We start from the raw sequence: 19,738 nt of genomic DNA on the forward strand, positions 1-19,738 counted from the left end.
TAAAGTGTACAATAGTGCAGTTAACGTTTATATGGTTGTCAAAGAATGGGACGTGGCATTTAATTCAAAATTAGGATTTTCATTGAAACTCTTCAGAATATTTTAGCTTTTTCCCAAGAAATAGGCATGAATGAACCAGGTGTCCTCCATGATTCCTATTCTTCTCAACAATAAAGCCGTTAAATGCAACAAACGTATAATTCTGTCTTAAAAATCGGGCAGTAGGAAATTCCCAGTTGCATGTGAAGGAAGCCGGAAAGTGACCCTCAGCAGAATTGGACACCCATGGTTTACATCAAAGGCTGTAAGAGTAATGCAGGTAGCTAATGGTTATCACAGTGCAGATCTTTGTGCAAATGCAAGTTAATATGTTTCTTCATCAGTTTCATGTTTAGGTCATCGATGTAGACCAATGGTTCCCAATCCTTGTCTTAAATTACCCTCAGCTCTGCACATTTTGTACGTCTTCCTAATACAGTGGTGTCCAGTCCTTCTCCATATAGAGCCACTGACCTGCGTTTAGCTCTAACTTTAATAAAACACCTGAACCTCTAATCAGATTCTTCAGGATCACTGGAAACTTCCAGGTAGATGTGTTTTTGGCTAAACGCTGCAGAACATTGGCTCTCCGAGAGCAGGATCACTGGACACCACTGTCCTAATGAGAAGCACCTGTTTCAGATCATCAGTTTGATATTAAAAACTCCAAGAAATGGTTGTGTCAGATGAGAGAAACATCCCAAATGTGTATTGTTTGGGGATCTCCAGGACATAGGTTGGGAACCACTGATGTAGACCACCATTTGGGCAAAGAGTGTTGTTATCCGGTTTTATCCAGGACTTGCATTTTAATGGTGCAATGGTCCATCTTATTTCAACTCCACCAGACTTGTTCTGTGAAGAGTTGATGGAGTCCCATTAGCAAAGACACCTCTGCTTTCAACCTTTCCATCCCGAACTGAGCCGCCTTCTCCCAGAACACCTGCACAAAGAAGTCGTAGAGGAGCGTGTCCAGCACGTTCCACGATCGCACCTTTGCTTGCATGTTCTCGTTCAGCACTGTCACGCTGTTGCCGGCACAAACATTGAGCCGAAGGTAAGCCAAATCCTCATGCTCCAGTCTGAGAAGAGCCCCCAGGAGAACCAGGGACTCGTTGAAGTGCTCAGCGATCATCACCAGGTGAAACTCTTCCTCCAGTTGTGCCAAGTCCTCCGGCCATGAGCCGTTCCACTTCTGGTTGTTGAGCCCTATGTCAAAGCTCATTGGGTTCTTGGCAAGACCATTTCTAGGTTCCTTCGGGTCCCAGAAGATCTCCGGAGAGTCCAGGAACACAGAGAGTGCAGATTTACCTTCGCTTGAGGCGGCTCGATGCGCAGTAAAGAACGCTGGGACTGTGGAGGTGTAGTACCCAAAGACTGACTCAAAGGTCTTGATTGGGTCTCGCAAGAGCGTGATGAAGACAGCATTCTGGGGCATCACCTTCCTCACCTCCCGCAGGTCCAAACGCATGTGACTGCAGAGCAAGTCAAACTGAGATGAACCCTTGGGCAACTCGTCCACAAATGCCACTCTGAATCTGAGAAAGAGAGAGCGAGATAGAAGAACTTGTTTGGTTTAAAGCTCACTAACCCTTGAACAGTCATTAATGGTCTGAAGAATGAGGTCAAGAATATGTTTTTAATAACTGACTGAATGACTTGATCCATCTACCCTACACTGGGGGTGAGCATCAGTTAATTCAGAGACATTCCATTGAGGATTTATGAATATGATTTAGCAAACCTTTAACCATCCACTAGTGGGCAGTCTGACTCCCACCTAGTCAGCAGTTAGAGCAGAGTTGGCTCAGTATCAGTCACCCTTATTGACAGTGTATCCTCAGATCTGGCCCAGGAGATCCACTTTCCTGGAGAGTTTAGCTCTAACCCTAATCAAACACACCTGAGCATGCTAATCATTGTCTTTAGCATCAGGTAGGTGAATTTGATCAAGGTTGAAGCTAAACTCTGAAGCTTATTGGCCCTCCAGGACAAGATTTGAGGTGTTGGGTGGGGGCGCGAGTAAAATTAGACAAACTTTATTTATTTATTTATTTATTTTTTTGGAGGCTTGTTAAAATGGGTTATGGTCGTAGGAATGTTTTTTTCTTAAATCTTTGATTGTTTAGCATGATCCACTTAGCCCCATTCAATAACTAATTTGCTGCCACGAAGCTTTTTTTGTCCATTGACTTCCATTGAAAAGTAGACATGTATGCTAACAAACCAATTTGCCATTTTAGCAATTTGCCCTTGGCCCCATGCTGGAACTAGTTTTTTAGTTAAGATGCTTCCTTTTCCACTGACAGCCATTCGAACTAGACATGTATGCTACGTAAGCGCATTACAAACAACTAATTTTGAACGAATATTATGATATTGTAGGAGATGAAGGTTCTTCAGATTGTAAAATTGGACCTAAATTGTCTTCTGGTGATTCATTAGCATGTTTAGCATGGCCAAGTTAGCCCCATGCTGTAACTAATTCACTGTCAAAATTAATCACTTAGTTCATAAGTAGCTGTGTATGCCAAATCCAATTTGCCAGCAACATATCAATTGTATTAAGTATTTGATTACATTACTATAGTTGCTGTGTTTTGGGGGTTTTTATGGATTGATTGATCTTGGTCATTTGGTGCCTTAGATTGATTAGCTTGGTCCAGTTTAGCACCATTGCAAAACCGACTCACCACCTGTTGTGTTTCACCCAGAATATTCACTAATAAAGAGTTTTCATCTACTTAAGACCAAAAACAGCAGCAGCATGTCATGCACTTCTAGAAGATCCTGCACCAAAATACCTCTGAGATGACTGGAAACAGTTAATGGAGCACTTTAGCATGCAATTACTGAAACATTGTGTGGTGTGCATCATGCGCTGTGCTCATTTTACCTGTCTGGGTAGTTGAACTGGTACGTGCGGGAAGGAAAGGCGAAGGTGGCGCTCTCTCGTTCCCCGAGTCGAAACAGGATGTTCTGCAGAGTGCTGCTGCCGGTCCGGTGTGGATGTGCCCTCCTCCGCTCGGCTCTGGCTGTCGGTGTGTGTTTGGAGTGAGAGGTGACGTGTGTTTCTCAGCAGCCCTTCTCTGTTTCTTTCTGTCTGCTGCAGATCTCAGATCATAGCTTCTGTAGGAGAAACATCTGATTAGATGCCTTCTCCTTTGTCCCTTTATACTGCCTTTGCACTTTTGCCATTGCATACCACTTGAGCTACAAGAATACATCTATCTATATAGTTTTATTCATTTCATTTCTGTTTCAGTATATCAAGCTAAACTAAATGGAAATGGAAAAAAAATTTCCTTTAGCAACTAGCTGATATAAAATAAGTTTGTTTATATTTAATTTCAGTTATTGTTAATTTTCCTGTAATGGTATTTTAACTCTAATGCATTGTAAGTCATTTTGGATGACCACAAACACAGCCTCCGTCGAGCTGCTGGACTGACAGTGGTCTGTCTGTGATGTGAGGATTCTCTCTCACGGCCTCCTCTCACCCCTTTAATCCTGTAGAAACACACACACACACACACGCTGATGGTCCTCGTGGCTTCTGTCAGTCCTCCACACAGTGCTTTGTATTCATCATAAAATGTTCAGTCCCAGCAGTGTGTTGGTTAGTTGTTTGCTATATTTATTATTATTTCAAACAGCTTGTCATGGGCTGGTTAACATGGTTTAGGAAGCCCCTGCTGGAGGATGCAGTAGATACACCATTATAAGGACAAAAGCTTGTTTGCAATCCAGAAATCATCATTTAGATATCTGTGGGTCTTAAAAAGTTGTAAGTTGTCCTTACAGGATTAGAGATCTTATAAAGCTCTCAAATCAGAGCGTAAAATCTTCAGTAAATGTTGAAAGCACTGCAAAAAGAAGGAAATAACTGGGCATCTTCCTCTGTGTTTTTGTCCTTTATTCCAGTAAAAATGTGTAAACATCCTTAATTCAAGATACATTCAACATGAAGAGATTAAATCTTGTTTTCTGAGAAACTGGACACAATTGTAGGTAAATTCATGCTCAACACAAGAACAAATCTGGGATATGAAAACTGGTTTTACCTTTAAGTTGATTTTTCTGACCCCATTAGCAGATATTTGCTCTTGTTTTAAACTCACTTCATTTGATCAATTTCACAGTATATATATATATATATATATATATATATATATATATATATATATATATATATATATATATATATATAATACATGCACGTGTGTATTTATAGATACATAATAAATATACACAGTTCACACATATATAATAAAAACGTTTATTTTGGTGGTGAGTGAAATCAGCATTTCTTCTCCTTCATGAGTAATTATTCACACGTTTGCATGTTTATTTGTCAGTGTACAGCAGGAGCGATGAGTCTCATGTGTAAATGTTTCTCTGTTATAAGCTAATTTGTGTGTATTATGAGAAAATTTTTGGCATGTATGTGCTAATGTGCTCATATGCTAATGAAGATTTTTCTCTTAAACTATAATTACTCAGACGCCTAATTAAGAATTTACTCCAAACCAAATTACAGCTTCATTCAGTCAACTGTGATGACTAAATCTAGTTGCCTAAATTTTTATTGCCTGTTAACAATAGGTTTTTTTCTAACATAATATAGTAAAAGAAAGTAGGCTATATTTAACATAAAGAAAATGAAAGCTATTTCTTGTCCATTATATATATATATATATATATATATATATATATATATATATATATATATATATATATATATGATTTTTTTTATATATATATAATTTTCTGCCTTATTTTTAAATAATTTTTTTACAGAGATTTTTATTCGGCATAAATTACATTTAGTATGCATAAAAAATGATGACAGTTTAAATAATGCAGTTATTATATTTGTCCACTACAGCAGTCTCCTGAATCTCTAAATGTCATGTATTGTTCTTTCTTTGTATCTAGAGGTTAACTGCAGTATGACCCAAACACCGCTTCATGAGACTCGGTCTACATTTGTGATTTACCACGAGCGCCGCTTCACTCATTCACTGCTGACGGATCATGCAAACTCTAAAGGTCAGAAATTCTCCACATGCACGGCTGAAAAGATTTAAAGCCACACTTTTAAAAGAGGCTTACATGAATGAATGTCGCCCCTCAGCACAGATCCACACCTAACTGATGAATTTGATCCCAACATCACTTCATAGGTCACATTTCATAGAAAGAAAGCACTTTACAATGAGATCTCATTAGCTCACATTTTACAGCGTTTATTAAGATTATTAGATGCTATAATTAATTTTATGTCGTTTACAAATTAGATCTTTTTTTTAACAAGGCTATATTTTTTGCATTTATTTTTACTTTTTTAATGCATTTGTGACATAATTTTCATGCAAAATTCTCACTACTGTTATGTAAGAAAACATTTATCACAATGCATCCAAAATGGTTGAGATTCCCTGTATTCTCACTGACGATTGATGCAATATTTTTATTTAAATCAGCAAGACTCAAGGGCAGGCTAACAAACCAGGAATTATAAAAACTTCACAATCTCTAGGTTTTTCGTTTTAAAATGATGACAATCTGGAGTTTAGAAAAGGATCATGAAAGTCTTAATGGCGTTCTGTTCAGTTCATGCTGATCTCGACAGGTTTTCGTGAGATTGTGCCTCATATCTTGTGTTCTGCAGAGGCGAAGGGCGAGGCGAGCATGTTTCAGGTGCCGTATTAGAGTAAATACTGGCAGAAATATGTGTGGACCAGCATGAGAGTCCAGTCTGATCGCAGCTGAAGGTGTGTTTCAGACTTTGCTGACACTAGAAGTAAACTGCGCTGACAAAGATGTAAGCGTTTAATAGGTTTCTGAGTTTTAAACGACAAGACCTCCGCCATAAAGCTTCAGTGTTTCCAACCCTCTACTGAGAAACACACTTTCACAACACACACATCGCCCACACTGTGTGCCGATAAGGTTTTATTGTTGATGTTATTACACACGTTCACCTCTGGCACACATCAGGCAGCGCTGCATTCTTCAAACGCTGCTAATAAATGTGATTGTTACGGGCGGATGCTCAGATGACAGACGCTGACAGCTCGTATACAGCTGCTTCAGTGCTGGATCATCTTCAAAGTCCACTCAGACAGGGAAAAGATGCCGTGCTCTAAAGATAGTTTTCATCTTGCCATGTTAATGGATACCAACATTCCAGTAACATTTAAAAAGATTAAGTATGCTATGTCATTCAAATATAGATAAAGTCTAAAACATGTGTACTTCAGATTGGCTTTATTTCCACTATAGTCTGAAATAAGACACATTTATGGAAACAAAATAGCCCAAATATCTCAAAAGTGCATTAAAAACAGTGTTTTGCCTCTTGTGTCTTGCCAACATTTAAATTCCAATTTTAGAATTTTAGAAGAGGATGCAAAAAACAACAACAACATCAATAATTCTCAAAGACTCCTCAATGAAAGAGGGGCACGAGTCTCATCTAGAGAGCGTGGCCTTTAGGACTTGAACCGGTAAGTTCACAGTATTTGACAGTTATTCATACGGTTCAACCACAATTCAGATGATATAAATATCTCATTCTCTGTACAATGAAGTCACTCTCTGTGTTTATAATCATCTGTAATTAGTAGGTGGAGCTGGACTGAAGTATCTGGGACGAGTCTCTCCCTGTAGATGTGTGCTGTGTGTGTGTGTGTGTATGAGTGTGTGTTAGATCATCTCACATTATTGCATGCATATGCAAATGCTGTGTGTTTAGTCTTGAATGACATTAAAACTGTTCTCATGTGTGTTGTGAGCAGAACCTGCAGGGCATCCAGACTATTTGGAGAAGAACCTGAACAGGTATGAACTTCGTATCGGTTTATTATGTTTCTGTGTGATGTTATCACAATTTTTTTGTACAATTATAAAACTGTACATGCTTTTATTTTATAGAACAGAAAAAATGTAACATTTTTAACTCTTTCCCCGCCAAATTCTCTGTTATTCGTGAGACAGCGCTTCCTACTAAAAATGAAAAATTTAAGAATGAGGCTCCGCCTTTAACCACGCCCCTTGGTATAACCGTAACTGAGGAGGGTAAGAATAAAAGTTCTGCAGATTAAAGCGATAGTTCAGCCCAAAATTTCATTTGCTGTTAATATAGTTTTCATTTTTGGGTAAACAACACCTTTAAGAGGTGGTGATATTGGAAGAATTTGTACAATGAGAACCATAAAAAAATAAATAAATAATAAAATGAAGCTTCGCCCATAACCCCACCCCTAAATATAACAGTATCACAGAAATGTATATGCAGTAACATTAGCAAAATTTCACGACCAAGCGTAGTGATGTTTGAAGCACTGTTCACACAGAAGTCATTTTCAAGCCAAGGTCAATATTCGGTCATTATAACAACGGTCTGCGTGTGAGCATTTGGTCATGATTACAGTTTACATGTGTGTGTGTGTGTGTGTGTGTGTGTTGTCCGGACGCAGGTATGTAGGTGTGTATGTGTGTTAAGTTCCTGTGTAGGGTGTGAAGGAGACACACCTGTTTCAATAGTCTTGTGAACACAATAAACCACATTTCCATTGCAGATACTAGGATACAAATAAACTGATGTTACACATATCAGACCGCTCAAGCATTCCACATTTGATATCGGCTTAACAACTTAATTGTGAATCACATTTGCTGAACTCTTGTTGCCAAATACAGGTGTCACAATTGACCTTTAGTAATTATTTTGCTTCCTAGAAACTGATTTTAAAGTAGATTTTAGTTTGTTTCCATGAGAAAAGGGAACTCTTTAATTGGCACCACATTCAACCAGACTCCCGCTGAGATGACTAATATCATATTTCAAAATACACTAATGTTAGATAACAGTTAAAATATCAAGATGATTCACTAGCTACTGTATATGGGAAAATGCCGTTTTTGTCACTCTTTGAGGCTTTCTTTTTTCCTGGTTAATATCTAATACACTGCAGGATCAGTAAATATTATCTTTTCTTTGCACCAGTATTGTTTAAATAAACTGATTATGCATTTTCTTTGACGTGAACGTACAGTAGATAATCTAATCAGTATGAGGTGTAAGTGACAGGCTGATTTAATCTGTGGATGAAATGCATCTCTTTTGAGTGCTGGTGACCAGTCAAGCTTTTTCATAGTGTTTGTTACGGTGCAGTGCAATATGCACTGTACTTAAAGCATAGCCCTACTTAATGTCTGAATGTCGTTGGATTAGATGTAAACATAGACACATTTATTTATATAGTTGCAAAACAACTTGGCTATTAAGCAGCTCTACTGAAAGCAGTAATATAGAAATAAAAGCAAAATGTAATTTACTGTATTAAAAAAAAAGTTTGGTTTAAAAAATATCAGATACAATATTGAAAACTAAGACAATATACACTGAACAAACGTATAAACGCAACACTTTTGTTTTTAGAGTGGCCTTTTATTGTGGTCAGCCTAAGACACACCTGTGCAATAATCAAGCTGTCTAATCAGATCTTGATATGACACACCTGTGAGGTGGATGGATTATCTCGGCAAAGGAGAAGTGCTCACGAACACAGATTTAGACAGATTTGTGAACAATAGAAAAAGTCTTAGATCTTTGAGTTCAGCTCATGAAAATGTTGGGTTTATAATTTTGTTTGTTGTATATTGTCACATATATCCAATGCTATTTCACGGGCAATTCGTACATGTTTTATGAGGTGGCTAATTTGTACACATTTGTAGTACCTCATTTGTTCGATTTTGTATGATTTTCTAGACCCCAGTGACGGGTAGGTTTAGGGGCGGGGTTAGGGCCAAGCTATTCTATGTCAAAATCATATGAAGTGAGGTCGGATGAATTCATATTAATTAGCCTTCTGCTCATAAAATATGTAGGAACTGCCATGAGATTGTTTTGCATTATCTAATGCAGTTTAGTTGTGACTGAATTGTTTTTGAGGTCAGTGTTGGATGGGTCACATTTATGTGATGTAATAGGAAGCTGGATGTAATGATGTGAAGAACGTTATTAATATTTAAGGTCATAATCACTGCCTTTTTTCACATTCTCTCAGTCTCTATTTTAATCAGTGTGAGAGCCGGTGTGTGTGTGTTATTCATCTGTGTTTGTTTGTAGGGTGGATGCACATTCAGTGTTGTCCAACATTAAAAACAAATAGAATCTAAAATGCATCGAATATGAATAAATATTTAGTAACACTGTCTAGGATGATCCGCTTCTTCCATATTGAAAACCTAACAGATGTGCATGTTATTATACGCAAGTCTTTGTTTAAAGAAAAGTGAATGGCAGAATTACATTCAAACAAATCATTTAAATTCAGAATTCTGATTGGACGAGCTGTGTTTGGAATGTTCAGTAGATTCTAAAGTGATGCGGCAAGTTGCTATGTTGCTTGGCATGTTTATTCTGATTGATGATATTGTGATTGTTTTTACAGTCATTGATCCTTTCAGATGCTCTTGAAGTTGATATTGAATGTTAAAAAAAACACCTATCTGCCAGTGTGTTTAGAAAAATAAACTTAAAGGATTTATCAGAACAGAATTAGAGAAATGTAGCCTTTCATCACTTGCTCAGCAATGGATCCTCTGCAGTGAATGGGTGCCGTCAGAATGAGAGTCCAAACAGCTGATAAAAACATCAGAATAATCCACACCACTCCAGTCCATCAGTTAATGACTTGAGAAGTGAAAAGCTGTGTTTGTAAGAAACAAATCTATTATTAAGATGTTTTAACTTCAAACTGCTGCTTCAAACTCCATAATCCATATCATCATCATCATCATCATCATCCAGTGGATAAGTCCATCTGTTGTCTCTCACACGATCAAAATACACCCAAATATTTGTTTAGAGCTGTTTAGATCTGTTTTGGCTGGTAAACGGTGTTTGATCTGTGCAGATTTCTCTCCTGATTCAGACCAGTCGACTTTTTCACTGGAGAAAGCAATAGTACAGATAATGGAATCATATTTTAGCAAAAGATTGAAGTATTGACTAAAAACTTGCAACTTTCCACTTCACTAGACATTAACTGATGGACTGAAGTGGTGTGGATTACTTGTGGATTATTGTGATGTTTTAATCAGCTGTTTGCACTCTCGTTCTGACGGCACCCATTCACTGCAGAGCATCCATTGGTGAGCAAGAGATGTAATGCTGCAGTACATTTCTCAAAATCTGATGAAGAAAAAAAATCATCTACATCTCAGATGGTCTGAGGGCAAGTATATTTATTGCAAATTGGGTTAACTAATCCTTCAGTTAAAAGAAAAAACTAATTAGTCAGTTTTCTTAATGAAATAAATGCATTTTGGCATAAGAATCTTTAGATATTTGTACTTAAAAACAACTTTTTAAACAAACAAAAAAAAACATATATGCAGACAAAATATTTAATTTGGCTCTAAACATTATTTGAGATGCCCTGCAGGCTAAACACACTCTAGAGATCAGCGCTAATGCTGAGAACGGCACGCTAACACGCCGCCGCATGCGTGTCGGAGCAGGTTTAGCTTTAATGTGTCCCTCAGGTGTTTCATCTGTCTGTGGGACGCTAGTACAGAGTTTCTTCTGTCACAGGTCAATGACTGTGCATTGAATTACCCTTCTGTGACTCGATGGGCTTAATAACAGACTGACAGTGTGTCATGTGTGAGTGGCTTAATGCCTCGTCTTTTGAGTTATGCTGATAAATGAGCAGCGACAGAGAGAGTTGCTAATGTTCATCTGACTGGATCGACAGCATTCCTGCTCCACCACACACCAAACACTCATGCATTTACACACCTGTTAACCATTTGTAAGAGCAGATGAATTATTTCTTTACTGCATTTCATCGCCTTGTACCCACATGTGCAATGACAACAAATTTGAATCTAATCTATTTATTTTTAGCATTTCAGACCCAATAATTCTCATTGCCGTATATTTACATTCATGCAATGGCAGACGCATTTATCCAAAGCGCATTAATGCATTAACTTGCGCTGAAATGTATATATATTTTTAAATAAGTCTCTTCTTTTCGCCAAGGCTGCATTTTTTTGGGATTTAAAAATGCAGTAAAAATTGTGAGATATTTTAACAGCATCATTACTCCAGTCTTCAGTGTCACATGATCCTTCAGAAATCATGCTCATATGATGATTTGCTGCTCAAGAAACATGTCTTTGATGAAAAGGTAAAGTCCAAAAACAGAAATAGTCATCTTTTGTAAGACTATAAATTTCTTTACTGTCACTTTTGATCAAATAAATGCATCCAACAACTTTTGAACAGTAATGTGTATATATATATATATATATGTGTGTGTAAGTTGTCTATGCATTAAAATCAGCATTTCCATCTGCTCTGTGACACATGATCGCTGTTTCTGGGGATCGTCAGTCGAGCAGGTTTTTCAGGGGACGGTCAGAGTGCAGAAGAGGAAGAGTTGGACAGGAACAGGTACGTCCAGTCTGAACCGCCTGAATGAGACACACCTGTTTCAGTGGGCGGAGCCACAGCAGGTGACAGACAAGCATAGCACAAGACAGACGGGACCTGGACAGCACAGAGACGCAGAGACGGATCGCAGACGCATCACACGGCATGTTTAAGAAGAAGGAATACAGTCCTGTCAAGGCCGGGCAGTGAGTTTCTATCACTTCTTGTTTCTGTTGGCTCTCGTATGATGTTTACACCTGTAGCGAGAGAATTATGGGTCATTAGATCACAGACACACACCTGAATGAATGGCAGATCTGTCTTTAAGCGGTTTATGTGTTATAGCTGTGAGCTGATTGGAGTGTGTGATTTATCTTTATGACAGGGCAGGGCTGTATCTCACACACACACACACACACACACACACACGGGCCATTGAGTTAGCTGGAGGTTTTATTAGGGATAATGTACCGTAAAACTGGCGTTATTGCAAAATAATGCATAACGGGCTGATCCTTGTCTTTGGCCGATAATGATTGTACTTGATTATCTTGCTCATTACGTGACTAATACACAAAAAATGCATCACATGGAGCTGAAATATTGAAATTAATTTATTATGTGACAAGAAAAACCAGTCGTGCTTGACAATAAGACTGCCTTTGTGAACACTGTATTAGTTAACATGACCTGACAATGAAAGAAAGCATGTAATAATCTCAGTTAATGGTCATTTCAATATTTACTGATGCATCAAAAGTTTCTGTTAGTTTTATTTAATGTACCTGAGCTGACATGAGCTAACAATGAACAATTGTGTTTGAGAAATACGTTTACAAATGTGTTGCTCAACTAATGGGATGCTAGTGTAAACGTACTGGACAGAAAGATTCTTCTAGAAGGAAAAAAAAGACACATTTTACACATATATTAACTTACATTAAAAAAGATTAATGAATGCTGTTGCAAATGTCTTGCTATGTAACTATTGGGACCTCGTTTGGACTGAAACATTAATCTGAATAAATTGAATAAGCATTCATTTAATTTTTATTATACTTTATGTATTAACTTATATTATAAAGTGTAAAATATTCTGTTACAAGTGTATTTCTCAACTAGTGCCTATGGCCATGATTATAAGGTGTCACTGAAAGCCTCACTGCGGATGACAGCGTCGGCCAATCAGATCGCAGGATCCTGACATGCTGCTGACAGCTAGTGAGGGGAACTAGTTCTGACGGTTTATGGGGTGGGACATCTCTAAACTACAGCGAGTTGATGTGTGATATACAAACCTCCAGGAGAGACAGGAGAGGATGTTGGATCTCTCTCTCTCTCAGACAGCAGACACACCTCTTATGTAACCATTACACATGCATGCAGCTTTTATGACACTATTAATTATGCATTAGCTGATTTAAAAATGGTGGAACATCATTTTTTATTCATATATATTTTACATGCCATCACATACATTTCAGCCTGCTGAATAAAACACATACTCAGCGATACTGAGAAAAAAAAAAATTCTGTGTAACTCAAGGAAGCACATTTTATTTCATTGTATTAATAGTTTCATTTATAAAGCAATTTGCCAGAGTTTTTTGCATTTTTATTTTATTGTAGTTTATGTAATTTTTTTTCTTTATAAGTTATATTTTACATTTTATTTTATATAATTTTTTCTTATGATATTACTATTAAATTATTAAAATGTATTTATTAAGTATATATATTTAATTCTATGTTTACTTTATATTTAATTTTTATAATTTATATTTTATTTTCAGTCATATTTCACATTTTATTTTATTTATCTTATATTTATTATATTATATATTGCTACTTTTTAAATGTAATTTAATATTAATTAAATTTAGTATTTAATCATTTAATATTTCGTTTTTATTTTATTTTTATTATATTAAAATAATTTTTGGTATGTTTTTATGTCATTGCCCTTCGTGCCGCTCCATATCTTCCTAGAGGAGGGAGAACAGAAAGCTGTTGTTCAGTGTGTGTTAAGTGAGTCATGTCTATTATCTGACGCCGGTGTAGATCCAGCTGATCGTGTTTGTGTGTGTTTCCCGCTGAGGCTGTTTGTGAGCCGCTCTTGTGTTCAGGATCAGCCCATGTAAAGATGGGTGTGTTGTTTAAAGCACCGGTTCTCCTCTGTGTGTGTGTGTGTGTGTGTATCGGGAGGTGTGTGTTTAACCCAGACTCGAATTGTGTGCTAATCAGCGTGAGTAATTCGTTCCTCATGCTGATGTGTCACTGATTGGTGTAATTTATGAATGGTTAATTGTTGGATTTGAATGAGCAAAATCTCCCTGTGTTTGAGTTCGACTCGTAAACATTTGTTTCCTTCGAGATGACGGCTGTTCAGGAGTTTGTGGCATGTTTCAGCAGTCGCTCACTATAGTTTCACCTTCCTCTGATTATTAAAACACTCTAAATCTGTTTTCACCATTGTTCACTTTATTTTATTAAATTTTTATTTTTTTGTGTATGGTAAATGATTATTGTATGCATTTTGACAATTAATTTTTAAAATTATAGTCTCTATAATATATCATAGATTTATCAACTTTATCAACATTCATTCATTCATTTTTTTAGCTGGTGAGCTTAATCATAGTATTAAAATTAAAATTTTAATTTTAATTTAATTTAATTTTTTAATCATAGTATGAATTTTGTCAAATTAATTTGTAAAAGTTGACATATATCATGCAGTTTCTTAATATGTATCTTAATAACATGCATTATATTTTTTCCCCTATTTTTGAATTAATTTGTTGCTATATTTTCTATTTTTTTAAAATGTTATTGTATGTATTATATAATATTTTTCAAAATGTTTAATTACCTTTTCATTCATTCATTCATTTATTTAAATTGTGAATATTGCCATTACAAGGTTCTTTACAAATGAGAATACAAGTATTTCATGCTGTCTCTCAATTAACCTTTATAATATTTACAAATTGTCAGTTTTTTGACCACCTTGATCGATTTATTGATTGATTGATCTTCCAAAATTGTGAATATGACCATTGCATGAATTTTGACAAATGAAGATTTAGTGCAAATACTTCATGAGGTCTCTTATTATATCTGTGCAGTGAAATAATAACGGCACAGTGTTGTGAAATGCCACAGAGGAGAGCAGAAAGACTCACACAATCCGCCCAGATCCCTCCCCAGAAATGTGTGGCATGAATGGCTCTTTGGCTTGTAATGGCGGCCGCACGCTGGATTGAGTAAAGACAGAGCCAGGGTGTGACTTTATACAGCAGCAGCAGTAGAGATTCCTCAAGAGCGGAGCAGGAATTCCTCCAGAGTTCCACCTCAACATTCCACAGACACGCCCACACACCTGTCAATCACTCTCTCTCTCTCTCTCTCTCTCAGGAGGGTGTGACGCGGTTGTGTAAACGACTGCAGGAATGTCAGCACAATAAACACAGATGAGCTTGCCTTGAATCCTGATTGACATATGTAGATTAATTTCGGCGTTGGAGAAAGTAGAAACTGAATTCTGATGAAATGTCATTTCTTTTGTTGAGCTTGACAAACCAGCATTGACTCACTCTGTTAAACACATACTTGAGCTTGAGACGTGTGTGTTTCTGCAGCAGGTGTGAATGGGATGTTTATGGTGCTGGAGTGATGCTGAACGTCTCTCTCGTGTTTCCATCTGTTCAGGTCGCAGGCCAATGACATGCTGGCTGTGAACACACGCCTGCAGAAGAACGCAGACCAGGTGGAGAAGAACGTCCTGCTGGCCGATAAACTGCTGCTGGAGGCGAGACACACACACACACACACATCAATGATATTTCATATATGTTGTCTCTCAAATCAAAGCTAGCTCATTAGCACACATGCTAAATTGTTAATCCAGCTGTTTTGTTTGTACGATCAGGATCTGGAGAACAAGCGTGCAGGTTCTCCTCTCAAACAGCAGGGTCCGGCCGCAGAGAACCTGTCTCAGGCCGAGGTCTTACTGAAGGACCTCTTCATGGACGTCAGCAAAGCCAAAAAACTGCAGCACCCACAGGCCAGCGAGATCGAGCGAGAGTGAGTCCACAAACACAAACACACACCGTACACTCGAGCGAGCGCTCAGCACTAACGCTTTCCTCTGATGTGTGTGTGTGTGTGTAGTGTGAGTAACCTGCACGAGCGCTGGTCCAAATACTGCAGCACCTACAGAGATCTGTACGGCCAGCTGCACGAGATCTACCTGCCTCCCGGAGTCGACTGGAGCAAACTGCTGTCCGACAAACAGGTGACACATCAGCACAACATCAATACGAGCAACAGAGAGAAGTGAGAGGAAAAGAGCAGTTAAACGAGCTTCAGACGAGGCTTGTCCAGTCTGATGTGACCCCAGAACCTTTCCTCAAGAAGATCTGGGATCTGGTGCTTTAAAGCAGGATTCAAACTGAGGTCGAGACAAACTAAAGGTGCAGAAGGGAGAGCTAGAATGTGCATAGAAACAAAAATATTTAGAGAAATGTAAAAAAAAAGCAAACATATATAAATGATAAAAAACTAAAAGATGTATATACATAAACAAAAATTGTATTCAAATAAATAAGTAATAGCTAGACATTAGATTAAAACAAAAACAAAGGAAGAAATTGTATTCAATTAAAAATTGCTTAAAATAAACACAAAAAACTAAATAAATGCAAAAATGATAATACATTAAATCAACATAGATATAGTACTATAACAGTACAGTGCTATAATAGTAAAAATGTTAAATTATGTTTTTCAAATACTTATTAAATATTTAAAAAAGAATGTAAAAATGTATTAAACGAAATACTAACAGAAATATTAAAACTAAATACATTAAATAAATATAATAAATACATATAGTACTATAAGAATACAATGCTTAGAAGAAAACTATTTATTCAATAGAGACTATGTATAAAAATATAGTTTAATATATATTACTATATATTATAACAGAATCTGTATATTTTCTAAATAATTTTGTAAACATTTAATTACAGATAAATAAGTATATACACATTAGATTGACAAAAACAAACAACAACAAAAAGATAAATGGATTAAAATAAATAAGTAAATAAATACAAATTAGATTAAATACTTAAATTAATGTTACATTAAAAAACAATGAAGACAGAAAATAGTAAATAAATAAATGATGATGAAGTTCTATAATAGAAAAAAGTAAATAAATTAACTAAAGTAATATAATAACTAATATATATATATATATATATATATATATATATATATATATATATATATATATATATATATATAGTAGTAACTAAATAATAACTAAATATTTCCCAAATATTTTTTAAGCGTATTTATAATATATATATATTTTTTTCAAACCTAAAATTGGGTCTTTATACAGAAGATAATATAGCTGCCTCATGTTTGAGGGTTGATGGCTTCTCAAAGACAGAAAACCGCTTTCAAGCACCCAGAAACACAGATCTGAGGAAGATTTCATGAAACACCAAGAGCTCTATTCATCTCCAAACAGCTCAAGAGACATCAGAGAAGCCAAGAGCGTCTGAAGGAGCTTTATACATGTGTGTGTGTGTGTGTGTGTGTTTCAGAAGCTGATTCAGGGAGATGTTTACGGTCCAACTCTGTCTGATGTGGAGAAACAGATCGCAGCACATAACATCCTGCACAAACAGATGGAGGCGTATCGCTCGGCCCTGGAGAGCAGCAGCGTCAGTCTCACACACACACACACACACACACACACACACACTCACACTCACACACACACACACACACACACAGTAAACAAACACACACATGCACTTTTACTAGCACTGTGTAAATCAGATTCCAGAGGATGGGAACCAAGTGCCTTTAGCATAACACTCATTTAATTCATTTTAATAATGTTTCCCCCTTTCACTTGAGTTCTTGTAGAATAATTGTAGAACAATATAGGATCATTTTTGTTTGTACATTTTTTTTAATATATTTCACACTTAATAATAATGTTTCATTTGTTAACATTAGTTAATTCAGCAGCAAAAATGAACGAACACTGAGAAATATATATTTTAAAAGCATTTATTAGACTCGGATAATGTTAATAAATAAAAATACAACTCTGAATTGTTTGTTCATGTTAGTTCACAGTGAATTAACTTAATTTAACAAATAAATAAATACAATTTAAAGTCATTAATTAGTAAATGATTTAATGATTAAGTGCTGTAGAAGTGTGGTTTATTATTAGTTTATTTGAACTAATATTAATTGCATTATTGCCTACTTGTTTATTTTTTTAATCAAGTACAGTTTTATGCAACTTTTTATGCTTTAACTTAACAACATTGCTAAGGTTGTATTACAGTATTGTATTACAGTTGTAATATTATTCTCTAACATCCACTGGACACTGTTCTTCTCTAACAGGATAACTCCTCGGCTCTTCAGAAGCAGTATGCAGATCTCCTGGTAAGACTTTCTGAAATCTGGTCATGTTTCCCAGTGACAGAAATGTGCATTACTGCTGTGGTGAAGTGCAGATCTGTGTAGTGAGTGTGTGTGTGTGTGTGTGTGTGTGCAGGAGGCGAGTGAGCGGCGCCGGCAGCACCTGGCGTCTCTCTATGAGTTCATGCACAGCGTCAGTAAAGAGCTGCTGTATCTGAGTGAACAGCAGCACAAGATCATGAGCCGAGACTGGAGCGAGCGCATGATGGACAGCGCAGGGGTGCGCATGGACTTTGAGGTGAGCAGCACTACAAACTCATCAAACATTATTTGCTCACTCACAAGTTGTTTCACTCCTGTTAGGGTTAGTTTTATTTTCCTGCTGAATATAAAGAGAAGATACTTCGAAGAATGTTGGCAACCAAACACTTTCTAGTCTCCATTGACTCTTATAGGATCTTCTTTATCTATACTGTGGAAGTCAATGGCTACCGTCAGCTATTTGATAACAAATATTTCTCTTGATATTTTTTACCCATGCCTTTATATGAATGATGTTTCTGCATGTGTTTCAGAGGTTTAAGAACAACGGTCTGCTGTCACACGAGAAGGAGGTGAGCCAGATACAGGAGGACGCCAGTGTGCTCATCAAAAACAAACACCCCGGCTCGGCCATTGTTAAGGTATTCATTCAGTCAGTCAGTGGTTTACTGCTTTCTTCATTTATTCTGTTTGTTTATCATTTATGATTAGTTGTTTATTTATTCATTCTTTCACTAGCTCGCCTAAGTTCATCTATTCATTGAATATTTTAGGGTAACACTTTAGAATAAGGTTCCATTAGTTAATGTTAGTTAACTACGTTCGTTAACATGAACTAAGCAAGAACAATCCTTCTACAGCATTTATAAGTCTTAGTTCATGTTAATTTCAACATTTACTAATGCATTATTTAAATCAAAAGTTGTGCTTGTTAACATTAGTTAATGCACTGTGAATTACCATGAACTAACAATGAATAACTGTATTTTTATTAACTAACATTAACGAAGATGAATAAATACAGTAATAAATGTATTATTCATTGTTTGTTCATGTTAATTAATACATTAACTAACATTAACTAATGGAACCTTATTCTAAAGTGTTACCTATTTTGGTATTATGTATTCGTTTATTTTTTTTACAGTTCATTCATTTATTCATTCTCTCACTAACCGTTAATTAATTGTTCATTTGTTTGTTCATTCATTAAACAGCGTATTTTTAGTTAATTGATTCACACATATATTTATTTAATCATGCGTTCATGCATCTGTCAGTTAATTTATTATATCCCTCACTAACATATTAACGCATTATACAATAATTTGCTTCTCAATTCATTAGTTTGTTCATTTATTCACACATTTATTTAGTATAAATTTGTTCTGTTCATTTAGTTTGTTAATTCATTTGTTCATTCAACGAAGAACACACTGATTCATTATTCATTTGTGTTTGATCATTTATTTGTGCATTCATCAATTTATTTATTTCATTTGTTTGACAGTTTATTCATTCAGTCACTAACATATTTATTGATAAATTTCTGATTTGATAATGTTTTGTTCATTCCTCGTATCATTTATTTAATAATGGTCATTTGTTTTAGTTTTCTTTGACCGTTTTGGTTTCTTTGAGTATTTGTTTGTTCACTTATTACCTCAAACAATCATTTATTTCAGTTTGTTTATTTTTTTAACAATTTAATTAATTTGCTTTTCAGTTCATTCA

The 19,738-nt window shown here is 36.1% G+C and overlaps 2 protein-coding genes across 2 annotated transcripts in view; one reads left to right on the forward strand and one right to left on the reverse strand.

Moving 5' to 3' along the window:
- LOC127952098 (galactosylceramide sulfotransferase-like) lies at positions 1-11,664 on the reverse strand. The gene is made up of 3 exons (XM_052550380.1): positions 11,523-11,664; positions 2,936-3,113; positions 1-1,577 (listed from the first exon to the last, which is right to left on the reverse strand). The coding sequence occupies exons 1-3, from the start codon at positions 11,662-11,664 to the stop codon at positions 875-877; spliced, it is 1,023 nt and encodes a 340-aa protein (XP_052406340.1). The 3' UTR covers positions 1-874.
- Positions 11,553-19,738, forward strand: part of evplb (envoplakin b) — a 17,171-nt gene continuing 8,985 nt past the window's right edge. Inside the window, exons 1-8 of the mRNA XM_052550976.1 lie at positions 11,553-11,703; positions 15,209-15,308; positions 15,429-15,583; positions 15,671-15,794; positions 17,122-17,241; positions 17,945-17,986; positions 18,099-18,260; positions 18,538-18,645. Coding sequence (XP_052406936.1) covers positions 11,663-11,703; positions 15,209-15,308; positions 15,429-15,583; positions 15,671-15,794; positions 17,122-17,241; positions 17,945-17,986; positions 18,099-18,260; positions 18,538-18,645 — 852 coding nt within the window. The 5' untranslated portion in view covers positions 11,553-11,662. The remainder of the gene's footprint in view (positions 11,704-15,208; positions 15,309-15,428; positions 15,584-15,670; positions 15,795-17,121; positions 17,242-17,944; positions 17,987-18,098; positions 18,261-18,537; positions 18,646-19,738) is intronic.

Source organism: Carassius gibelio, chromosome B3 (assembly GCF_023724105.1).
Source record: "Carassius gibelio isolate Cgi1373 ecotype wild population from Czech Republic chromosome B3, carGib1.2-hapl.c, whole genome shotgun sequence".
In the NCBI taxonomy this organism is placed as follows: Eukaryota; Metazoa; Chordata; class Actinopteri; order Cypriniformes; family Cyprinidae; genus Carassius; species Carassius gibelio.